Below are 25,641 nucleotides of genomic sequence, written 5' to 3'. Positions count from 1 at the left end.
TCTTTTAAACCAGCGATTCTATAATCTGGGAGCTCTAAAACAGTAATTTCTAACTTTCTTAGAAATGGTTAAGTTTAATTAAATAATTAAATAAATAGTCAGACAAAGTAAGTAGTAACAGGAAAGAACAATGAAGATAGAAGACTGTGTGAGAGTTCATAAGATATTTGAAAAGTTTGATTACATGTTCTGAAAGATAACTTTCCCAACTGCTAACATCCCACTACATATTTTCCTTTTTCAATGTCCCTTTCATTATACCGCTTCCTTTGCCTTTGGGCCTTCTGAATGGAAAAATCAAGTATTTGCAGCACTATGTAAAAGACATGGATTCAAACACGACACATTTAATTTCCACAAAAATATATTTAATAAGCTTGTTATATAAAACCAAACATTTAACATTTTCAACATTTTATCAATTCAAACTCACTGGTAACTGGGAGTGCTCTATTTTGGAAGATTACCTAAACATATATTTACATATTTACAACACAGGTAAATATAACTGAAGAGCTACTTCAACTAATGTTGAAATTCACAGAATTCTAGAGATTTATAGGCTAAAAGTGCCATAGATTTATCTGTAGTCAAATGTACTGCACTAATTATGAACAATATCTTAGTAAGTATTAAAAGGAAAAAAACCTGGGAGGGAAATGGTGATCTTAAAGTTCTGTGACAAACTCTTAGAAGATACGTGAAATCAATTTAATGACCAAGATTTCTTGACGAGTCCCTGATTGTCATTTTTGGCAGCTCAACCCAGTCTGTTGAGATGGCAGTGTGCTATGTGCTGTCCGGAACCCTGCACTGTCTCATCAGAGCCATGCTCCTAAATGCTCCAAGGGCCCTGGTCAAAAGTAAGGAAATGATAGCAACTCTGAGTTTCCCATACAGGCTAAGGCCTTATGCCTAAATTTATTACTAAAAGATTACAGGCCTTTTACCCTTTCATACCAAAAAATACATTCTTACCATGTTTTAAAAGGGTTCTTTCTTTCCATTTTGGGAGGAGGTGAACCCTATGCATTATATATAGAAATATATCACAATTAAGGTCCCAAATCCTATTTTGCATTTTAAACTATGCAATAATATTTAAACCATCTGATTTCAGACAATATTCCACATTAAAGCAGTACACATCTGTTTTCAAATACTGCATAGGTTGTTTTTTAAAGAAATGTACTGCTGCTGTATGAGTTTACCAAGTGATCATTTCCTATTTACTCTCTGGTTGTAATCACATTTCTTGCTGCATTTGTCTCCACTGAGAATATTCAAAGCAGTTTCTAATATATAGCGTTTTAGAAGTGTTTGCTGTGTTGGCTTTTAAATGATAAACATTTTTTTGCTCAATAAAATAATATTTTTAATAACAAAATACATGTAAAATTAGAATTTTATCATTTCCAAAAAAGTTGCCTTTATTAACCAAAGTACTTGTTTGCAGTTTTTTATCTGTGAAAATATTTTAAAGCCCTTACAAAAACCTAAATTTTATTTAAAAAAAATTTAACTTAAAAATTCTTGCCATGTTGTTGAGCATACCACTGCTGTCTCTGCTTGCGGTTTTCCAACTCTGTGAGCAGAGCCTGTCTGTAGGCTTCATACATTTTAACAATCTGTTCCAGTTCTTTCATGAAAAGCAACTTTAGCATTCCCTGGTATGTATCCAGGTCAGCCAGTTGGAAGAGTTCCCACTTGAGAATGTGGTCATATCTGTTTTAAAACATAATCATGCATATGTTCACAACACATACAGAAACAGGTATTGACAGCAACAAAATAATCTATTTTTATAAAGATCAACTTTATTATATCTAACAAACCATAAGCTTTAATTAAAAATAAGTGAGTTGTTAACTTATTTAAACAGACTATCTTTTTAGGGAGAGGAAAAAACTGCTGATACTACTTCGTTTCAATTTAAGTTAAAAAATACCCATTTCTTTAATCTTTATCAATTATTCTAATGGTAACATTAGACAACAATTAACACAGATTTCAGACCACTGTGGTTCTGTAATTTCAGAAAAACACACATGCTATTGCTGTTCGTAAGTTCATCTAAAGTTAATCATCAGGACTTAAGAATGCTGTAGACCACATTATGCCTGAAAATAATATACAAAACTGGGCAAAGTCACTGTGTCATTAGTGTTGATAGAGCTTTCTGAAGAATGCTATCACTACAGTAAACAAGGAACTAAAAGGAGAATGAAAAGGAACCATCATTTGTGGGCTTTTTTCCTGAGGTGAGTATACACTATTAAAACAGAAAAACTCAATCAGAAAGGGAAGAATAAGTTATTTTCAAAATGAGAGTAAGTATACTGTAGAAGTGTGTGGAGAAGGACTCCTGTAAGATTGTATTTACTATATCTTAGAAGGTTTTTTAGTCCTTCAATGGTAAGTTGGTCCCATACTGAGAGGGAAGTAGTAAGTAATAAAAAGGAGTAATTTACACTCTATATTGAAAGACCTGAAGCCATCACTCTACTCCCAATTTCCCCATTTTACAGATGAAAAAACTGAAACCTAAAGAGGGTATATCTCTCTTGCAAGATTGTTTAGTGACTAAAAAATCAGAAAGGTGGAGAGTAATAGTTTTTAATGTTAAGTTTAGACAAAGAACTTGAAGTTCTTCTCAAATCATATTGCACAACAGATACAATAGGAAGCTTTGATTGTAAATTCTAGTAAATTTATTATTAATAGTTACATTTCCTACCCAATGATTCTTTGGTAATTCACTTACCATCTTATTCCAAAAGTATCATCTAATATATTTTTAAAAAGGGAAACCGTAAACAAATAATGAGCAGTCAATATGAGCCACACTGACATATTTCTGTACAACTTGGGTACATGTACCATGAACCCCAGGAGCACAATATGCAGAACCACAAGGTAAATATATCTTGTGGGATCCTAAATTTACCCATTTAATTACTTGAGTGCTGCAAATCTAACAGGTATACTTGGTAGAAAGCTTTATATTCTCTTTAGTGGGAAACTCCAATATAAATAAGAGAGATACTATAAGAAATACTCAATGAGCCTCTATGAAATAACAGTTACAAGGTATTTCCTAGAACCTCTGCCATGCATGTAGCTTAAGATCTTATTTGTTTGAGACAAATTCATGATTCCTAGCAAAAAAAAAAACAAACAAACAAACAAAAAAAAAAAAACGCTTCAGGTCAGAATTCCATAGCTAAAGGACATTGCAGCAATGTCTATTGATTCAAGATGCTTAAATTGATGACGACAGTTGGAACTATAATAACATTAAAGCTCATTTATCATCTGTGTACTTTCTAGCAAGGAAATAGAAGGGAGAGGATAAATTAGTAAGTATCATACTTGTTTTAAGATAGGACTATCACTCTAGAAGCATTCAAATTTTGAAAAAAGGAAAAAAAATAGCTTCACACAATTTTCTGACTTCCCAATCACCGCATTTAGCATCAAAAACAGGATTAAGGGTAGAAACAACAAAATCAGAATAATTACAGAAAATCCATTGGGAAGAAGAAAAAGCACTCCAGAAGAGCAGAGATGAGAAAAGTATGCAATTTGCCAATTCCCAATCCAAAGTCTTGCCCCCTTGCTATTTCTATGGCGTTACTTCCCTTCTCATATAAAACTTCCCAATATGCCTGTTTTGTTTTTTAGGAGAAGTAAATATTTTCCATTCTTTGCTTCTTAACTAGCCAAATTATCTGATTCCCCAGGCTTAATTTTTAGTCACTTATATAATATATAGGTAAATCATTCAGAAAATAGGCTGTAAACTACTTCAGTAGCCTATACTTAGTTTCTCTTTTTGCTGTTTTTCCTAGGGCAGTATTCTATTCAAGTAATTTCTTATAAATAACTCACACATGCAAATATCAATTGCTGTCGTCCTACCAAAAAATTGTGTTCATACTCCAGGGAATGCTGTCTTTAAGAAGCCAAAAGTCCTACTACTTCCAGCTCCAGGGACATGCAGCCTATGTCCCTTCATTGTGCCTGTCCTGCCTGTAACATTCTTCCTTTCTACCCACACCCAGAGCTGGGGCAAGACAACACTGCAGGACCGCCAAGCCGTAAGGAATAAAATACAGTCCATGCGAAGGTGATGCTCGGACTGGTGTTGAGGTACGTGTGTATGAGGAACAATGGAAAGTAAATATGCTCCTGATGGCTTTTTCCTGTTATATATTAAACCTTATAACTTATTCTAGAGTTCAGCTTGATTACAGCTATATGATGCATTACAGACTTCTGAGTAGCCTCAGAAATACAACTTCACTGGGGCGCGCCTGGATGGCTCAGTTGGTTAGGCATCCGACTTCAGCTCAGGTCACAATCTCAGTTTGTGAGTTTGAGCCCCATATCGGGCTCTGTGCTGACAGCTCGGAACACGGAGCCTGCTTAGGATTCTGTGTCTCTGTCTCTCTCTGCCTTCCCCCACTCACATTCTGTCTCTGTGTCTCTCAAAAATAAGTAAAAACATTAAAAAAAAAAAAACAACTTCACTAAAATTCATCAATAAAAATTTGGAACAATCTAAGTCAAATTCTGGAAGTATATGCAAAATTGTTTTGGTAAATTACTGCTAGAGACAGAATTTTTAAATTTCTGGAAATCAGATTGGCAACTGTTAACAAAAGGAGAAAAGATGGTAGTTTTTTGGCTAAAACCTCTCCTTTGATAAGTAAATGAGTCTCCATTATCTACTTCATAGAGAACAGCTCATCCTTTGTTGATAGAACAATATCAACTATTTCCATTCTTTTTAGAGACAAAAATTTTGGACCAACTAAAAAGTAACAGGTTCCTAACACTCTTAAGTTTTTAAGCCATAAAGAAGTACTTGCTCTCTTGTTTCAGTCTGGCCTATTCTGAGAGTTCTGACCTATTTGGGAAAAAAAAAAACTAAGTTGTTAATTTCGTAAAGTTTTATAGCTAGCTCACAGAACCAGAGTTGAAAGGGCTATGATCTCTGGGAGTCTGTTTCTTTTCATAAGAAGCAAGGAATTTCACTTACGTATCTTTTTCTTCCAAAAGGAGAGCTTTTTTTGTTATTCCTAATGATGATTATAAAGTAGAACTAACATAAAGTAGGAAGAATAACCCTCCTCGATCTTATCAACTCCCAGAAATAACAAAATTTAACAGGCACATATTCTTCCAGACTTAAGGAACACATAAATATGCATATTCTGTAGGACATAATATTAGCATATGAACAAAGGCTGTACACAGTGATAGGTCAACTGATACCAAGAGTGAAAAAAAGAGGGAAAAAGGGATGAAAAGTCCATCTGCTATTATTCCTTATTCCATTCCTATACTGTATAGATACAATCAGATAAAGAGGCTTCAGTAGGTTAGCCCAGGCACCAAACCAAGCTAAACATCTATGGATAATTAGGTACCTAATTTCAAATAACCTAAAACCAAACTTTTGAAAAGTATTGTTTATATCCTGCAAAATAATATCTATAATTAAAACCTTTTAAAAAATTACGTTATCAAGGCTTAAATTTGACTTAGGGGGAAAAAAAAGACCCTCCAAGATTGTTTTGTCTCCATATCAGACCACAGATTAACACCCATGAATTTACAGACTGAGAAGAATGTTTATGTTGGCCAAAAATTAATAAATAGTTCATAATAAAAGGCCAATAACTTTATGAGAATGTTAATGTGGTCTAAATGAGCAGAATCATGATCAAATAATTATGAGATCCTTGAGGTAACCTAGCAATTATTCAAATGAAAAGCCTGAAAAGAAGATAATAAAAACAAACAGCTCTAAGCAAGAAAAATAACTTCTAAAATCTCTAGGCTAAAGGCATACACATATGCATGATTGAATGCAGATGCACACACGGTTGGTAAAACAGAGTAACATGGCAAAAATTTAGATCAGAGTTGGCTTAACCCCCTGCAAATTTTATTTCAATGATCATCCTTCAAAAGTATGGTTAAAAGTTACTATTTCAAAAAATATATATGAAAGGTTTTACATTCCTTTCACTTGAATCTCAAAGATTTAATTTTTTTTCCCCAAATTCACTGCCCAATCATCTTATACTCTCTAAAACTCTTCTTTGGGCTATTTTATATTGATAATTTTGGTTTCTGAAATACAAAAAAGAAATAAAGAATAAGACTACAAAAACAAGTAACTAAATGTTATCTTAACAGAGTTGTTAGAAGTACATGCAATTATTACGTGTGAAATGCCTAGACAAGTAACAAGAATTTATTAGCTGCTCAGTATGTAATAATTTATTAAATCAGAGCATTATTAATTACAAAAATTAAGAGCATGATCTTTGTAACTAGAGATAAAAGTCTGAAATCTGCCACTTAATAGTTGTATGACCTTAGCAGCGATAAAGCCTCCATTTTTTAATATTTTTTAACCTGTAAAATGGTTTTAGAAAGATTATATGAGATAACATACATAAAAACTAGCACCCTAAGATACATGGGAAGCACTGGATAATTAATAACTATTTATTTTCAAACACCCCCTTTTCTGAAATCATAGCACTTTGTATATACCAGTGTTACTAATCTTATCACATTGGGTTACTGACCTAGTACCTACTTCTATTTTCCCAGACGAGAAAGGCTCTTTAAGCCTGGCAAATTCACAGACATCTTTAAAAACTGGCCCACCTAGCATTTTCTTCTTCAGTGCAGCTTTACTAGCTCCAATCCATAGTAAGAAACCATACTAAGTGCTTACACAAGGCAGCCACCATGCCATGTGCTTTAAAATGTGTGATCATTGGGGCGCCTGGGTGGCGCAGTCGGTTAAGCGTCCGACTTCAGCCAGGTCACGATCTCGCGGTCCATGAGTTCGAGCCCCGCGTCAGGCTCTGGGCTGATGGCTCGGAGCCTGGAGCCTGTTTCCGATTCTGTGTCTCCCTCTCTCTCTGCCCCTCCCCCGTTCATGCTCTGTCTCTCTCTGTCCCAAAAATAAATAAAAACTGAAAAAAAAAAATTAAAAAAAAAAAAATAATAAATAAATAAATAAAATAAAATAAAATGTGTGATCATTTATGAATAAAAAAAAAAAATGTGATCATTTATCCCCCACAGTTCAGTAGAAGAAAAAAACTTAATTCTAAGTTCAGGAACTTGTCCAAGGTCATTCAGTAAGTAGGTGATGGAGCCAGAAATCAGACTTAGTTTCCTTCCTGACCAATCTTGACCACTCTTCTATACCTCTGCCCCCAATCATCAGCAGCAGCAGCAGCATCATCATCATCATCTTTACTAAGCTCTCAATGTACAAGGTACTGTTCATAAAAAATACTTTAGATGCACTATTTTATTGAAATCTTAATAACCTTAAGAATAGGTACTATTACTATCCTCAATTTACAGAAGATAAAACTAAGTTAAGTACTCTGGCACAGGGTTACACAGCTAAAAAGTATCAGTAAACTCAAATAATCTCATATCAGAACTTACAGCCACTACATATATTATTTCCTCAACACCCTCGTATCCTGCTGTTTCTTCCTTGTACCCAGGACTTACCTGGGTCCTTACTTTTATCACAAGGTATGTATCACTTATATACAAGTTAATCTACCCGCTATGAGAATGTAAGCTCCTTAGTGTATCCCTAATATAGCCCAGGTCTGCGAACAAAGAAAGATTTAATAAATGTCTGCAGAACTTGTATTTGTAGCAAATGATCTTTAAACTTTATAACCTGTGATAGCTGTTCCTCAAGTAAAATATTAGTTAAAAGCCCAATATTATTAAGAGAAAAAAAAAAGGTGCTACTGCTCACCCCTCAATAAAACTCTGTGCTATAAATTCACTTACTTCACAGGAGCTCGAGCATATACCTGAAGCCAGTCAGGAATTTCTGCAGTATGGTACGGATTTGCAGGTACCAGCAGGGACTGATTTCTTTCAGTTTGCTGTGGTTGATATGTGACAGGAGGGGGCTGATCATACCGAGGTACACTAAGAAAAAAGAATCAACATTCATCAGGATAAAGGCTCTAAATCTAAACAAGAAATTATAAAGAATATTATTTGATGTTTTTCAATGTGCCTCTTGCCTAAACTGAACTCCTTCTACCATATAAAAAAACAGAGATGTGCCTTTTGTTTTTTACTATACCAGAAGAGGAGTAAAATCCACCTTCTCCAGGAAAATAACAGGTCATTAGTGATAGATCGAAATCTAAACTAAATCTTTACATATGTTTAAGAAATTTCTTCTGTCTAGTATTTAGTCTTTTCAAGGAATGTCAAAGGAGGCCATAAAAAATCTGGAGATAAATTATAACCTTCATAACAGAAACTTAAAATTAGAATTATAATTTTCAGTAATAACTAGTAACTAGCTATACATTTATATTGGAAAGGTTGGTAGTTTCTCTCAAAATGAGAATGGATATGTTCTTCCTCCTTCAGGCTGAAAAGAAGGTCTGGAATATGTAGTACTGTAAGAGTGAGGACTGGGCTTGAAATATCCACATTAACTGTAGTATTTCCTTTCTGCATTTATCAACTTACCAAAGTTAGAATTGATTAGAACTCATTTTAAATCACAGAGACTTAAAAAAAAAAAAAAGACCATGCTTTTAATTAGTTCTAATGGCCTAACGGGTTGGACAGAGAGAACAGCAAAGTGGGGAGAGAACTGTTATATGGGAAAATGGTAAGGAAAAATACTGAACCACCTGAAGGCTAAAGACAGAAATCTGGGAGGTCAAAATGATCTATTTCAGAATTGGAGACAAAACCAGAAGAGCCTGCCCCAAACATCAATATTTATGTGTATACCAGAAAAGGTCACTACAATACTAAACTAGGATTAAAATAAATGTTAGAGTGTGATTAACAATTTAAAGATCAATATCCACTGAGTTCTACTCCTGAAACCAATACTACACTGTATGTTAACTTGAATTAAAAAAAAAAATAAAGATCAATATCCAAATGGTATTGTGTTTTATCCTTATCTGTTCTTTCTAAGTAGGTACAAAGTAAAATATCCCTTGATAGTGCAACTGGGAGGTGGAAAAGAACTGCGGCTCTGCAGTCAAATATGCCTGGAGGGTTTTAACCTCAGGTTGGGCACCTTACAAGTTATATGAATGTAGGCAGAACTGCTTCACTTTTCTAACTTTCAGCCTCCTTACTTGTAAATTTGGAATAAATTCATACCAAAGATGATTGTTCTCAACAGTAAATGAGCTAATGTAAGTCAAGAGTTTTGTATATAGATTAGCATAACAGAGATAAACAGCTATTAATATTATCTATGTGAGCTTAAGAAAGGTGTTTATTCTCTCCTGTTTAATGTCTACAGAGTTGCTAAGAGAAGCAAATTGTGAAAATACTTTGTAAATTAACAATTCCATAGTAAAAGTTACTGATGACAAACAGAAAATTCAGCTCAAGGTGGCTTGGTAGGTTAAGCATCCGACTCTTGATTTTGGTTCAGGTCATGATCTCAAAGTCGTGAGATGGAGCCTGCGTGAGCCTCAGGACAAAGCCTGCTTAGGATTCTCTGCCCCTCCCCCACTTGTGCTCTTGCACATGCATGTGCCCTTGTTCTCTCTCAAAATAAATAAACTTAAAAAAAAAATAAAAAACAACAGCTCAATATACTCCCAAATCTGGTTGTCAGGACCACAAAGTCTTCTGCCACCAGGCGATAGCAATCTGTCATCACATTTGGTTTTTCGGTTTTATTTGTTTGTTTGTTTTCGCATTTCCCATCATTATTCATCAACAAACATCACTGTGCTCCCACTATGTGCCTGTCTCTGTGTTGGACGCTGGGACACAGCAGGAATAAGTGGAACTCATCCCTGCTCTTGGGTGGGAACTGTGATCAGGTAGAAGCGGGAGACTCAAAATTACCCCCATGACATAGGCCTGAAAATGGAGTCCAGGGAAGGCAGCAGCTTGCCTGAAATGGTATAGAGAGTAGGTGAAGGGACCAGAGCCCAAAATAGGCAGAGTGGCCAGTCTGCCTCTTTTGAAAGGATGACAATTTCATTTGTTCAATAAACAATGATTGAATGTCACTAAATGGAATCACTGGGGAAAAAAACTTTTCAAAGTTGAATAAATCCAAATATGTAAAATGATTAAAATAACATAATAATGATAAAGCTTAGTTTTTTAGGTGATATTAAAATCTATTTTCACAACAATTTTAATGGTTCTAAAAAATGCCAAAGTTTATCATCACCAAAGATCTGCGTTATGCTAGATATTAAGGAACATCTATCAACATGCTGACGATATTCTACCCATTTTAAATCTTATGGTTCAGAGAGAGTTAACAGGAAATATTTTCAATTTCATTAGTAAACTAATACTAGCTTTTTATGTACTTTGAAATCCAGTGTGTATCTTACATTTACACACAATATACCTCAATTTAGATTAATTACATTTCAAATGCTCAAGAGTCACATGTGACAGCTGGCTACAGTAGTCACAGGACTAGAAATCTGACCATAAATGAGATCTACAGGATAAGCCCAAAGGATCACTGGCTACATTTGTTTATTTTTATTAGAAAAATTTTTTTAATGTCTATTTATTTTGAGAGAGAGAGGGCAAGTGGGGGAGGGGCAGAGAGAGAGGGAGAGAGAGAATCCCAAGCAGGCTCTGTGCTCTCAATGCAAAGCCTGACATGGGGCTTCAACCCACAAACTGTGAGATCATGAACTGAGCCGAAATCAAGAGTCAGATGCTCAACTGACTGAGCCACCCAGGTGCTCCTCACTGGCTAAATTTATTAAAAAGATCTGGGATGTTTTGTACAGTTCCAATTTTCACTTTCTTGCCTCACAACAGTAAGAAACAGAACACAAGTGTCAGAAACTGAGTAAAACAGTAAGATGTTATAATTCAGAAGAATATTTTGACACACTAGGAGGAAGGTCTGTATTATTTATAGAAATTGAAATGTAAATAGATAAATGTTTTATTTATTTATTTATTTATTTATTTATTTATTTATTTATTTATATTTCTGGATATCTACAATCTAAACACTGGCATATTAAAGCAAAATCTGATCATAAGAATAATGATCGTGTTTTTGAGTTTGTCTAAAAAGTTTTTTTTATATATATAAAGCTTATTTTGAGAGACAGAGAATGAGTGAGTGCTTGGGGGAGGGGCAGAAAGAGAGAGAAGAAGAAGAAGAAGAAGAAGAAGAAGAAAGAGAGAGAGAGAGAGAGAGAGAGAGAGAGAGAGAGAGACAATTCCAAGCAGGCTCCACACAGTCAGTGCAGAGCCTGGTGCGTGGCTTGAACTCACTAACTGTGAGATCATGACCTGAGCCGAAATCAAGAGTCAGGCACTAGTTAACTGGCTGAGCCACCAGGCATCCCTTGTTTTTTGTCTTTAAAGATTTTATTTGAAAGTAATCTCTACTCCCAACATGGGGGTCAAACTCACAACCCCCATATCAAGAGTCGCACACTCTACTGAACCAGCCAGGTGCCCCTAAAAAAATTTTTTTTTTAATTATTAAAACCGTTACTGAATCTAAGTCCTAAGAAAAATGTCATAAACTTTTAAAAATAAATCTTTCAAATATCAAACTTCAGGATGCCTTTCTCTTTAACGAAAATAGGAATTCAAAATCTAACATTAGATAACCTCAATAAAAAAACTTAAAAACAGAAGTGAAACTATACCTAGGAGCACAAGGATGCCTATATTGAGCCTTCTTATTTGTGTGATCCACGTAATAGGTTCCAAATTCTGATGACTCAACTCGCTCCCATCCTGGAGGAAGTCCTTCTCGCTCAAGAGGATGGCTCCAATGAGTTGTATTTGTGTTGTGATCTATATAATATTTTCTCCCTCTCATTGTCCAGTCCACAGACCAGCCAGGAGGAAGAGGTAAATCTTCAGAACCATGGTTAGTTAAATTTCCTAAAGATGTAGCAGCAACTCTCCCAATTCCTGAGGATAAAGAGAGAAAAAGAACAGAACAATTATTCAAAGCTAAAAAATATGCCATATGAGAAACAGTTACAAAATCAACTATCCTGCTTATACTCTGGCCAAAATCCATGATTTCATAATTATAAATAAAAATTTTCATGAAACTAGCCAGTATTACTAATGTTTAATTACAAAAAAGGGAGGAAACTAGATTTCCTCTTTGAAATTAGTTTTTTTTTGGTTGATGCCTCCATCACCAGGCTATATAAACATTTAGCTATTAGCAAAGCTACTTAAGTATGTATATTGCTAAAGGAAAAGTGAGGAAAATAAAATTTCACCCCATTCAAGATTTAAGATTTGACATCTCACCTAAAACAGCAAAAATAAATTTGTAAAACTGTTTCTGGTTTATGATTATTTAAATATAATCTAGCTGTGCCCTAGAACCATTAAGTAAATTTATCAAGGGAGCATCATATGAGGTCAACACACAAAAATCAATTAAATATCTGTATACTAGCAACAACTGGAAACAGATTATACCACTTACTATAGCTCCAAAAAATCAAATATTTACATATTAATAAAACAAAATATAGACAACAAATTACATGAAGAATCTGTATGCTGAAAACTACAAAACACTGATGAGAGAACTGAAAGATGACCTATCATATTAATGGACTGGAAGACTCAACATAAAGATGCCAATTCTTCCTGAAATGACCTTTAAGATAATTCCACTCATAAGTCCAGCAGGAGTTTTATAGATACAGACAGAAATAGGCAGACTCTAAAATGTATATGGAAAGACAAAAGAACTACAGAAGCCAAGAAAAAATTTTGTTTTAATTATTTTTAATGTTTATTTTTCAGAGAGAGAGAGAGACAGAGAGAGATCAAAATTGAGCAGGAGAGGGGTAGACAGAGGGAGACACAGAATCTGAAGTAGGTTCCAGGCTCTGAGCTGTCAGCACAAAGCCCAATGCCGGGGCTCAAACTCACAAACCATGAAATCAGGACCTGAGGTGAAGTTGGACACTTAACCAACAAGCCACCCAGGTGCTCCAAAGAGCCAAAAATTAAAAAAAAAAAAATAAGAACAACGTTGGAGGATTCAAGCTACCTGATTTCTTTTTTAAAGTAATCTCTATGCCCAGGGTGGGGCTCAAACTCATGATCCTAAGATCAAGAGTCACATGCTCTACCAACTGAGACAGCCAGGTTCCCCTTATATTACCTGACTTAAGAATTAAAACAGCGTGGTATTGGCAAAGGACAAACAGATCAATGGAACAAAGAATCCTAAAATATACCTACACATACACTATCAATTGGTTTTAACAAAGATGAAAAGACAATTTGATAAAGGATAGTTTTTTCAACAAATGGTGTTAGAATTGGACATCTATATGCAAAAAAATTAATCTATACATTCTACCTTCTATAAACCTAAGAGGGATCATATACCTAAGCATAAAACGTAAAACTATAAACCTTTAAGAAAAAAAAAGGAGGATAAATTTTTGTGACCTTACATTAGGCAGAGTTCTTATATGCTGAAAGTGTAACCTATAAAAGAACCTGTATACAAATGTTCAAAGCAGCTTTATTCATAATAGGCAAAAACTGGAAACAGCCCAGATTCTTCAATAAGTGAATGGGTTAAATGAACTCTGATACATATATAACCCAGAATACTATTTGGCAATAGAAAGAGGAACTATGATACATACACCAATTTATATCAATCTCTAGGGAATTTTGCTGAGTGAAAAATGCCCATCTATCTCAAAAGGTTACATGCTGTATAATTATAGAACATTTGTGAAATGATAAAATTTTAGAAATGGAGAAGAGTGATTATTTGCCAAGGTTGGAAAGAGAGGTGAGTGTCGTTATAAAAGGGCAAACATAAAAGATCCTTGTGGTGACAGAACTCTTGTGTCTTTACTATGGTGGTGAAATACACAATCTACACTACACACACACACACACACACACACACACACACACACACACACACACAAAGTGTTCAAGTAAAGTAAAACTAGGGAAATCTGAACATGATGGATGCATTGTACCGAGGTCAACATCTTAGCTATACTATAGTTTTGCAAAGTGTTCAGCAATGGGGGAAACTAAAGTGTACAGAGGATCTAAGTTATTTCTTACAACTGCATATGAATCTACAATTATCTTGATAAAAACTTTAAAAAACAAAGAGGCATAACCTTTAGATTCAATATACATGTAGTAACTGCCAAAAATATCTGAGATAGAGTAAGAACAGTAAAGAAAGAAATAGAGATAAGAAGAGAGCACTGTGAAAAACTAGTTCGCCCAAAATACTACTCTGGTATTTTCTCATTTTCCCTCCACAACCTTCCACAATGCTTCCATCTCTAGCAATCATAGGAGGAGATTTCAAACAACTGGCAAATAAAAACTTAATTTATTCAATATGTATAATAAGACCAGTACAACATCAATTCTTAAGAAAAATTAAAGAGTTCTTCAAAAAGGTACAAATTTATTTAAATGAACATTCAGAAAAATGTCCCAAAGCAGAGGGGGAAAATAATGCAACTAAATATTCTCCCATTAATTAAAAGAAAAAGAGGAGGAAGCAATCAACTCTCTGAAGGAAGATCACAAGGAAAAGCAAGGACCCCAAAGATAGGATGGTAAGACAACAAAGATAAAAGCTATGCTCAGGAAAGAAAGATGAAGACAAAAAAATGGAAGTACAAACATGCAATGTTTGTTACAATGGAGAAACCTGGCAAATCTTAACCAAGTATGAATGTCAGTTATCACCAGTAATGTCATATACATATCATGTACACCTCCCTATATTTGACACTAAGAGGATATTCCACTTTTGTGGCATTCTTTCCAAAAACGAAAATCCCAGTCTAATCATGAGAAAAACAGGAGACAAACTCTAAACTGAAGGATGATCCACAAAATATCTGACAAGTATTCCTCACAACTATCAAGGTTGTGAAAAACAAGAAAGGAATAAACAGTTGTCATAGACCAAAGAACACTAAGGAAACATGACAACTAAATGCAACAATTTGATAAGGGAGCCAAGATGTCCACAAAGTTCCAAAATGGCTCATCACCTTTACCAATGCCATATTAAACCATGATTCCTAACCTTTTCATGACACACCCCACCTATACTTTCTCAAAGTATTATGTGCACTAATTTTTTTTTTCAAACTATTTGGGATAATTTTATAAAACCCATTGAGAGAAGAATGTACAGTACAAAATAACTCAAAACCACAGATTTAAAACAAAACATTCCTAGCAATAAAATAGGTCTAGCAGACAGGGAAAAAAAGCTGTATCAAGCTCTAGCACATGAGACCCCCCACTCTAAGTTCAGCCAGAATGCTGAAACTTCAATAACCAAACATGCCAAATCTGAAAAAAGCATGCAAGGGCACATTAACACTCTTACAAAGGGAATGAGCACTGACAATTACTAGTGTCTCCTCTGTCCCTGGCCTTTTCCAAATGAAGTAGTTCATACACAAAATAACTCTAAGGTAGTAGTATCACTACCAATTTACAGACGAGGAAACAAAGATTCAAGTAAGTTATTTTACCAAAACCACAGAGTTGGTACATGGTCAAATGACGAATTTATTACTAACAAAGTGTCACACAAAAGATCAACTGTAATTCTTCAAAGAAAAAATATGACTACCATTAATACAAGAAAAAGGCAGCTACCAAGTTTGAACTCAATCAGTGGAAAAATAACTTGTTTCTGAGATACAAGGAAAAAATTAGTTTTCCATTATTTCGATTAGTTTCAGAAAAGAATGAGTGGCATTCATAATCCTCAAAATAACTTCCATTTCATATAAACACCTTCCATTTATATGAAGTAAAACACTCATATGCTAAATACATTATTTCCCATACATAAGGATAAAGGATAACACAAGGATATTATTTTTGTCTCTCCACCAAGATTTATTAGATATGCCGCCAAAGAATTTACAGCTGGCAGGTATCTGTGAAATCTGCCCTTATAGACAAAGCTCAAAAATTCTGGTTTGCTAATTTTGTAGTGGATATGAGAATAAAATGGAATCTGAACTCTAAGGAAGGTCCACAGGCTTCAGGGTAAAAAATACTAAACATCACAGCCCATGTTATAATCAAGACGTTGATAAAGAGATGTAAGCATTGAACCAAGCCAACTACTTTTTCTCCTCCTCTGCAAAATAATTACAAATAAAGTTGTATCCCTAAAGATTATTTACATCTCCTTAAAGATGATTCTAGGTTCACTAAATATTTATGCATTTCCTGGAGTAAACTTAACTTCAGTGTTTTTTTGTAAAGTCTGACACTTTTCAGTTCAATTTTGGTAACTTGAGTCCATAAGTTCAAGTCTTGAATCGGGCTCTCTGGTGTCAGCACAAAGCCTGCTTGGGATCCTCTGTCCCTCTTCCGCTTGCGTATGAGCTCTCTCAATGAACACTGGGGCACCTGGGTGGCTCAGTCAGTTAAGCGTGGCTCAGATCATGACCTCACGTTTCGTGAGTCTGAGTCCCACGTCAGGCTCTGTGCTGACAGTTTGGAGCCTGGAGCCTGCGTTGGATTCTGTGTCTTCCTATCTCTTTGCCCCTCCCCCACTCTCCCTCCCTCTCTCTCTCTCTCTCTCTCACACACACACACACACACACTCTCTCTCTCTCTCTCTCTCAAAAATAAACATTAAAAAATGAACATTTTAAAATACATAAATAAATAATAAAAGTTTTGAGGCGCCTGAGTGGCTCAGTCAACTGAGCGTCCAACTCTTGATCCCAGGATCATAGGATGGAGCCCTTTGTCAGGCTCTGCAGGGAGTGTGGAGCCTGCTTAAAAGTCTCCCCCTCTCCCCACCCCTCCCCCCTCCCTTGTGTGCAAGCTCTTTTTCTAAATAAATGTTTTAGCAGTCTGTTACTTAAACCTGTATAGAACTAAATTATTTAAATGCAAAACAAAGGAATTCAGTCTGCCATTAGTATCCCAACTAAAGACTTCCTGTTAACAGTAGAATTCCTTCCTTTGGCACATGGATTGGGTGCCTGACCAGTACATTGGCCAAAACATTAAAGGTCAAATTTCGCAGCTAAACAGAGAACTTGCTAGGCCCTAAACCTCTTTGAGACCTTATACAATCTGTTTTTGGCTTCTGCCAAATACAGTAACATAAAGTTAACCCTTGAGATAAGGTGTTTCCTGAAAGTCTAAGTAATTGGCAGGATATACTACTTTCATTAAGTCATTACAAAACTATTTTCTTCCACATCTTTTTAATGTTTACTACATTAGAAAAACAATCAAAATTTAAAGTTGTGGAAATAAATCTGTCTATAGCACATCTTTATCCTCCCACAAACTTTCTCCTTTCCATTCATTCACATTCCTTGAACTCTTGTCAGCATAAATCATGAAAATATAATGAAGTTTCAAGTCTTTTCAGGATAAATTCAAGAAACTTCCAGCTACTTTTTCCTATTCAGATTATTTTTCTTTCTGGAAAACACAGCTGTTAGGCTTTTCTGCTCGGTTAATAATTGATTATTAATCCTTCCCTGACACTTACTCCTTCAAAGAACTGGTTTTTTTCCTAAAAGGTAAAGCATTAAATCTTATTGCCCTGATAGAAACTGTTATTAAGTGAAATTTCTCAAGTATATGATCACTGCTCTAATAAACACAAATCTTTTTTTAAAATGACATTCTTGTGGCACCTGGGTGGCTCAGTCAGTTGAGCATCCAACTTTGGCTCAGGTCACAATCTCATGGTTCATGGGTTCGAGCCCCACATTGGGCTCAGTGCTGACAGCTCAGAGCCTGGAGCCTGCTTTGGATTCTGTGTCTCCCTCTCTTTCTGCCCCTCCCTGCTCATGCTCTCTCTCTCAAAAACAGATAAACACCAAAAAAAATTTTTTTTCATGACATTCTTGGGGCGCCTAGGTGGCTCGGTGGTTAAGCATCCAACTTCAGCCTAGGTCATGATCTTGCTGTTCCCGAGTTCAAGCCCCATATCAGGCTCTGTGCTGACAGCTCAGAGCCTGGAGTCTGTTTCAGATTCTGTGTCTCCTCTCTCTCTCTGCTGCTCCTCCATTCAGGCTCTGTCTCCCTCTCAAAAATAAACATTAAAAAAAATTTTTTTAATGACATTTTTGGGGCACCTGGGTGTGGCTCAGTCAGTTAAGTGTCCAACTTCAGGTCATGATCTCACGGTTCATGGGTTTGGGCCCCCCATGGGGCTCTGTGCTGACAGCTCAAGGCCTGGAGCCTGCTTCAGATTCTGTGTCTCCCTCTCCCTCTGCCCCTCCACTATTTGCACTGTCTCTAGCTCTCAAAAATGAGTAAATGTTAAAAAAAAATTTTTGTTGTTGTTTAAATGACATGCTTTAGAGGCACCTAGGTGGTTCAGTTGGTTAAGCGTCAGACTTTTGGTTTTGGCTCAGATCATAATCTTGAGGTTTTCTGAGTTCAAGCCCAGAATTGGGCTCTGCACTGACAGTGTGTAGCCTGCTTGGGATTCTCTCTCTCCTCTCTCTCAAAATAAATAAATAAACTTTAAAAAAAGTTTAAACTTGGGGCGCCTGGGTGGCGCAGTCGGTTAAGCGTCCGACTTCAGCCAGGTCACGATCTCGCGGTCCGTGAGTTCGAGCCCCGCGTCGGGCTCTGGGCTGATGACTCGGAGCCTGGAGCCTGTTTCCAATTCTGTGTCTCCCTCTCTCTCTCTGCCCCTCCCCCGTTCATGCTCTGTCTCTCTCTGTCCCAAAAGTAAATAAACGTTGAAAAAAAAAAAAAAATTAAAAAAAAAAAAAAAAAAGTTTAAACTTACCAAAACTATGCCAGACTGCCACTAAGAGAGGATTAGTAGAAATTCAGTTCTTGCAGTATTTCCTCAATGATATTTTGTGAATCAAAATTTTAAAACAATATTTTAACTTGGCATTATTAATTCTAAATACTTATATTTAGACAGAAAAGTGTTAGGAATTTTATTAGTGATGTCTCCAATACACATAAATATAAGAAAAATGAGTGTGAAGTATTTATGGTAAATAGATTCTTTTAAGCTATTATTCCTGCTACCCCTCAGCTAACCAAAACTGTCTTAAGACTCCAGATGTGAAATCTCTGGACTCATTCATTTAGTCAAGCATTTGTAGTTGCAGCACCTCCTATGCAGCCAAGTGCTATGCTAATCCTATCTGACTTTTCTCTTTCCCTCATCTCTCATATCCCATTTGTGGCCAAGTCCCATCAATGCAGATGTATCCCACTTCTTCCCTTCCCAAATGCTTGCAGCTGAGGTCAGGTCCTCATTAACATTTAAAATAATAATCTCCAAACGTGCACCAAATGGAAGATTATGGATGATTGTGGAGTCACCAAAACTACTCATAAATAGTGTATAATGTTAAGAAACTCATTCAAGTAGGGGGGCCTGCCATGACTCAGTCCGTTATGCTGACAGCTCAGAGCCAGAAGCCTGCTTCAGATGCTGTCTCCCTCTCTCTACCCTGCTAATGTCTCTGTCTCTCAAAAGTCAACAAACGTTAAAAAAAAAAAACCTTTTTTAAAGAAAAAAAATAAAAGAAACTCATTCAAGTAAAAAGCAGGGGTATGAAACTATACAGAGTACAATCACAACAATATGAAAAAAAAAGAATTCCATAAAAAAAAAAGATGAAGGAAATTAACTGAAACACTATGAATCTCCGGCCTGATGAGTACTTTCCCTTTACTTTTCCACTTCTTGCAAATTTTCTACAGTAAGCAGCTATTAACTCTAAAAAAAAAATGAGTTTTTTTAAAAAGCTTACTATTTTGGTTGGATAACAAATTATTCCTGAGATTTAAAATTACTCAACATTAGAAATATCCAAAATAAACACCAAAGCATGCAACTGTCTAATCCTTTGACCTAGATGCTCTTTAAAAACAAAAAGGCACAGGGGCGCCTTGCTGGCTCAGTCAGTGGAGCATGCGACTCAGTCTCAGGCTTGTGAGTTCAAGCACCGTGTTGAGAGTAGAGATTACTTAAAAAAAAAAAAATCTTAAAATCAAAAAGGCACTCAACCATGTTAATTTCTACATGCTAATGTAACATGCTACATGTTAATTTCTAATTTCTAATTTCGATGTCCCAATGAGATTCCAAAGTCAGCTTTCACAAAATAAGCTGCTTTTACCAACTATTCTCCATTATTCCTCAATTTTCAAAACTTCAGTGATTTACTTTCTCCTAAAACCATAATTCTCAATTTTTCCTTCAAAAGCATCACAGGTTTGCCCTTTTCTCTCCCATACCACTGGTACCTGCAGTTATCTTTTCTCTAGCCATCTATCTTGAGTACAACTAGTAATATTTACACACTGCTCTTATAAAATGACTTGTTTTTTGGGGGTGTCTGGGGGCTCAGTCAGTTAAGTATCTGATTCTGGCTCACGTCATGATCTCATAGTTCATGGTTTTGAGCTCTACATCGGGCTCTCTGATGACAGCTCAGAGCCTGGAGCCTGCTTCAGATTCTGTGTCTCCATCTCTCTGCCCCTCTTCTGCTCAACTCTCTCTCTCTCTCTCTCAAAAATAAACATTAAAAACATGTTTTTGAATGACTTGTCTTTTTGAAATCTTCGATGGCTTCTATTTGACTCATGTTTAAATCCTTTAGCCTGTTGTTGAACCACAAATCTGCATTCCGCCTCACATCTTTCTTTAAACTAGAACTACACAGTTCTTTGGATTTACGTCTACTCTGTTTTCACCAGGTTATTCCTAATTTTCCACCTCAAATGACCTTCCTCTGCCCCTGTCTGAAGTCCAAGCTCAAAGTGCAGTTCAAGTCCTACCTCTTCCACGAATCATTCTTTAAGTATCCCAGCCTGGGGTGCATAGGTGACTCAGTTGGTTAAGCGTCTGCCTTTGGCTCAGGTCACAATCTCACAGGTTCTTGAGTTCAAGCCCCACATTGGGCTCTCTGCTGTCCCTGCAGAGCTGGCTTCAGATGCTCTGTTCCCCACTCTCTCTGCTCCTCCCCCGCTCATGCACAGGCATATGAACTCTCCCTCTCAAAAAAAAAAAAAAAGTATTCCAGCCTACCCTGACCCCTCTTCTGACTCCCCTATTGTACTTAGTACTGCAAAGTCTAACAACCGTTCTGTGATTATTGTGCATATGTTGGTTTTGTTTCCCAAGTAAGATACCACAGGGCACAGAGGGCAGATACCAAGAAGGTCAAAGAAAACAAATAAATGATTAATACTAAATGTATAAAATGTTTTCTACACTCATGCTCCAAACTATTTCTAAGTCACCTTGTTTGAAGTTCCCGGAGTTAAAAAGTAAATGTGTCGTGTATTTATTTTTATACTGTCAAGATTTAAAGCCTACAACTTATCAGGAAAAAAACAATCAGATAAAAGTTTAATTTTCAGCTCTTGCTTCAGTTTATCTGGTGTAATCCAGTACTTTAGGAATAAAGTAGAATTGTGCATTTCTATGTCTTCTGCCCCTTGTACAAATATCCCCAAGTTAACAAACATGGAAAGCAGATTGAAAAAAAATTATATGGCTAATATGTTTGTTCATTCCAAAAAGATCAACAAAACACAGGCTTAACACCCAACCATTTGACAGAAGTTTTTCTGACCAACCTGGGAAATAATTATTGAACTATGAAAGCAGTTTTGTTAAGAGAAACAATGTAGGTTCTATCCCTTACCATGCCCAATTCTTCCTATCCACCTTTCTTTTCTCAAGTTTAAGTCCGCGTCCACTTTCTTTGAAACTCTAACATTCCCATTCTACCAAATTATTAACAAAACTGGCAAAATGGGAAAGTATTTTTCTGGGAATGTCTGTTGGCTTCCCAAAACAATCCAGAAAAGAGCATCTTTTTAATTATTAATAAATCTAATGTAGGATTTGTAATTTTAAGTTACCTGAGGCATGCCTCCCCTGATTCTGTGGCATTCTTTGGAAGAGATCGTGGTTGTATTCATAATATCTATAGTCTTCATGTGCACGATCTCCAAGCGGGCGCCTTCTCTGACCATCAAAATAATTATCTGAATAATAATATCGGGAACCAGAGTCTCCATTTTCAACAGCAAAATTAACTTCTGTTAAAAATGACTGAGAAGATCCATACTCCCTAGGGACATCTGCTAGACTCCTGGCAAGATAAGAAGGTGCAGATAATCTGTTGCTTTCTCTTCTCATTATTTCATGAGGTGTTCTTTGAATTGGAGTTCTAAGAAAACTCTGGTTTCTTGAAACTATTCCATCACCAGAAGCTGAAAAGGCATTTGGGCTTGATTCTGGCAAACAGATATCAGTTCGTCTTGGAATTGTTGGACCGTGTCGAATAAATGAAGGCATGAGATCTACAATAAAACAAAGAGTAAAATGACCACTTCATTAAGGAATTAAATACACTTTTCAAAAGCTGTTCATTTACACCTATTACCCCAAAATGCAAAATTTCAATGGACTCAAGCACACATTTAAAATTCTGACTTAAGATAGTACTTGGGTATTTAAAAATTAATGCTAATTAATATTTTCCCACTCAAATGAACTTATAATTTATATCAACGGGGTATGTGTAAACTTAGAATCAAATGTATTCTGCATACCACCACACAAAACAAGATGAAATGTCAGTAAGCTTAATTATGGTTAATGAAATACTCATTAATAAATGTGTAAAAATTGGGGCGTCTGGGTGGCTCACTCGGTTGGGCGGCTGACTTTGGCTCAGGTCATGATCTCACAGTCCATTAGTCTGTGAGTTCGAGCCCTGAGTCAGTCTCTGTGCTGACAGCTCAGAGCCTGGAGCTTGCCTTGAGTTGTGTGTCTCCTTCTCTCTCTGCACATCCTCCACTTGCACTCTGTCTCTCTCTCTCTCAAAAATAAATAAACATTAAAAAAAATTTAATAAATGTGTAAAAATAGGAAACAATCTAACAAACAGATAAAATTACCAGTATAATTTAAGATTTTTTTTGTTGTTGATTTCAGTTCATTTTCAAAATTCCCAAAAATCCTTTTTCAAGCAAACACAATTTCAAGAATAAAACAAAACATATGCCATTCCCAAACATGTAAAGGTAAATTCCTTTAAAAAGAAAAAAAAAAAAAACTTTAATTAACCTGGTTTCCTTTTGGATTACGTGGCACTAGTACATTAGTACACTAATCAAAAGCTGGAGAGCCAAAAAGTTAGCTATGAAAATTAAAAAATAAAAAGATCTCATTTCAAAGAGGCACAAAAATGTTGAATCAGTTCAAAAATGCCAAGCCTCAAACTATGGCTCCCTTAAGAACAAGTAATTATAATTCAAAACAAAAGATAACAGAACAATGGCCTTCAGGATATAGTACTTCTGAATACAGAACTTACATGGCTTAGACACGCCAGGTTAGAAAGCAAATAACTTTATAACAAAAAGAAAACTAGATTTGGAAACTTTTATTAGCTAAGTAAACAATTAAATTAGAGAGCGCTAATATTAAGCTTTAGAAGCTAACTCTAGAAAATCAATATTCAAATAAGCAAGCTCAAAATTCGATGAAATTAAAAAATACTACATCATTATTTGCTTTAAAGTATGGCAAACGTGGGGCACCTGGGTGGCTCAGTCGGTTAAGCGTCTGACTTCAGCTCAGGTCATGATCTCACGGTCCATGAGTTCGAGCCCCGCGTCAGGCTCTGTGCTGACAGCTCAGAGCCTGTTTCAGATTCTGTGTCTCCCTCTATCTCTGACCCTCCCCCATTCATGCTCTGTCTCTAAAATAAATAAATGTTAAAAAAAAAAAAAGTATGACAAACATATTTCATGATTTCAAGTAATGTTTAATAAAGTTTATTTGCAGCAAACTGCAACCTATCATAAATTTAACCAAAAACCTAAAAGCATATGTAACTGAAAAATAAACTGCTAAAAAAAGGTTTAAAAATCAACTTTCATGGGCACCGAGCTGGCTCAGCAGGAAGAGCAAGCAGCTCTTGATTTGTGGGGTCATGATTTCCAGACCCACATTGGGTGTACAGATTAAATAAACTTAAAAAATAAATAAATAAAAATCAATTTTCAGGTTACTGATGCATCCATCTAATCTATTTTGATGTTCTACCAAGAAAGAACTGCAAATACAAGAATAAATTTCCAAAGCAGATGATGTGGTTATTATTTTTTAAAAAACATGCTCCATGCCTGGTGGCTCAGTTGGTTAAGCGTCCTGTCTTGACTTCGGCTCAGATTATGATCTTACAGTTATGTGAGTTCGAGCCTGACATCAGGCTCTGTGCTGTCAGCACGGAGCCTGCTTGGGATTCTTTCTTTCTTTCTTTCTTTCTTTCTTTCTTTCTTTCTTTCTTTCTTTCTTTCTTTCTTTCTCTCTCTCTCTCTCTCTTTCCCACCCCACCCCCGCGCCCGACTTGCGCTCTCTCTCGAAATAAGTAACTTAAAAAAAAAATGCTCTCCACACCTCTCTGCGTGATCCTGGATAAATACTAGGAACCTCTATGAACAGCTTTCCCAATTACAGTATGAAGTAATTAATGGTTAAGTCATAAGGTTATTAGGAACTTCCAAAAAGTACACTTACACAAGTGCTCAGTATGCAGTATAAACATCAAAATATTAGTTCCTTACTTCACAAATGTCCTGAACACACAAGCAAAAATTAAAAATTAAAAAGATTCAGCTGAAAAATGAGAGTCAAATACCTGAATTGAAAAGTGATGGGGAGGTGGAGAGAAATACAAACTATTAAAAAAAAAAAAAAAAAAACTTCCTGGCAATTTCTCCTAAAATACGATAGAAATCATTTTCAGTACTTCGCCTTTTTTGGAGTGGCGGGGGTGGGGGTGGGGGTGGGGAGGGTGTTATTTGAAGCAATTCTCACGAATATACCCAAATACACATGATTTTGGCTTCTCTAAGATCTAGGATTGATGAGGCTTTGGGAAGCGGCTACAATAGCGACGGTCAACTGTCACCTCTTCACATGTCTGCATCCAGCAGAAGGGCTAAGGAATTCTACTCGGGTTTGCACAACTCCCAGCACGGGCGAGTAACACCCGAAATGTTTGCAAACACAAGGCATATCCTGAAGTATCTAGAAGAGGAAAAAGTATGCCCCAGTCTAATCACTTTCACCCCCATAGCATCAGGCAATCGGCAGCCTAAGTGTTTCATTAAGAACCTCTTGCTTCCAGTAATCAAAACGAAACAACACTCTGCCATGGGGGGACAGGAAAGTTTGTTGTTTTTAGGAAGGCCCACGGAGGAGGGACTAATCTAAATTTCTTATACTGTATCGGCTTTTAAACGATGACCACCACTTTGGGCACACAAAACATTAAAGAACAGTATTTCATAGAGACCAGTAGGGAAGAAAAGCCGCGGGAAGCCGCGTCGGGAGCCCCGCCTGGCCCCCCGCAGCCGCTCGGGCCAGGTGTGGGTGCGCCCCGCCCGACACTCACTCCGCAGCAGAGGCGACGTCTCCTTCTTCACGTACTTGCCCTGCACCTCGGCGGGCTTGGACACTTCGTTTTTGGTCTTCTTTCGGGACAGCATCCTTGTCGACGAGGCCCCAGGCCGCGCCAAGCAGCCTCT

The 25,641-nt window shown here is 36.3% G+C and overlaps 1 protein-coding gene across 1 annotated transcript; it reads right to left on the bottom strand.

Moving 5' to 3' along the window:
- Window positions 1-346: 346 nt before the first annotated feature.
- Window positions 347-25,641, bottom strand: SAV1 (salvador family WW domain containing protein 1). The gene is made up of 5 exons (XM_086709783.1): window positions 25,509-25,641; window positions 21,958-22,401; window positions 11,712-11,982; window positions 7,855-7,998; window positions 347-1,725 (listed from the first exon to the last, which is right to left on the bottom strand). The coding sequence occupies exons 1-5, from the start codon at window positions 25,600-25,602 to the stop codon at window positions 1,524-1,526; spliced, it is 1,155 nt and encodes a 384-aa protein (XP_086565909.1). The 5' UTR covers window positions 25,603-25,641; the 3' UTR covers window positions 347-1,523.

The sequence above is a fragment of the Puma concolor genome, chromosome B3 (genome assembly GCF_028749965.1).
Source record: "Puma concolor isolate L17-30 chromosome B3, mPumCon1.1.hap2, whole genome shotgun sequence".
NCBI classification, from domain to species: Eukaryota; Metazoa; Chordata; class Mammalia; order Carnivora; family Felidae; genus Puma; species Puma concolor.
This window is presented reverse-complemented; position numbering and strand designations above follow the sequence as displayed.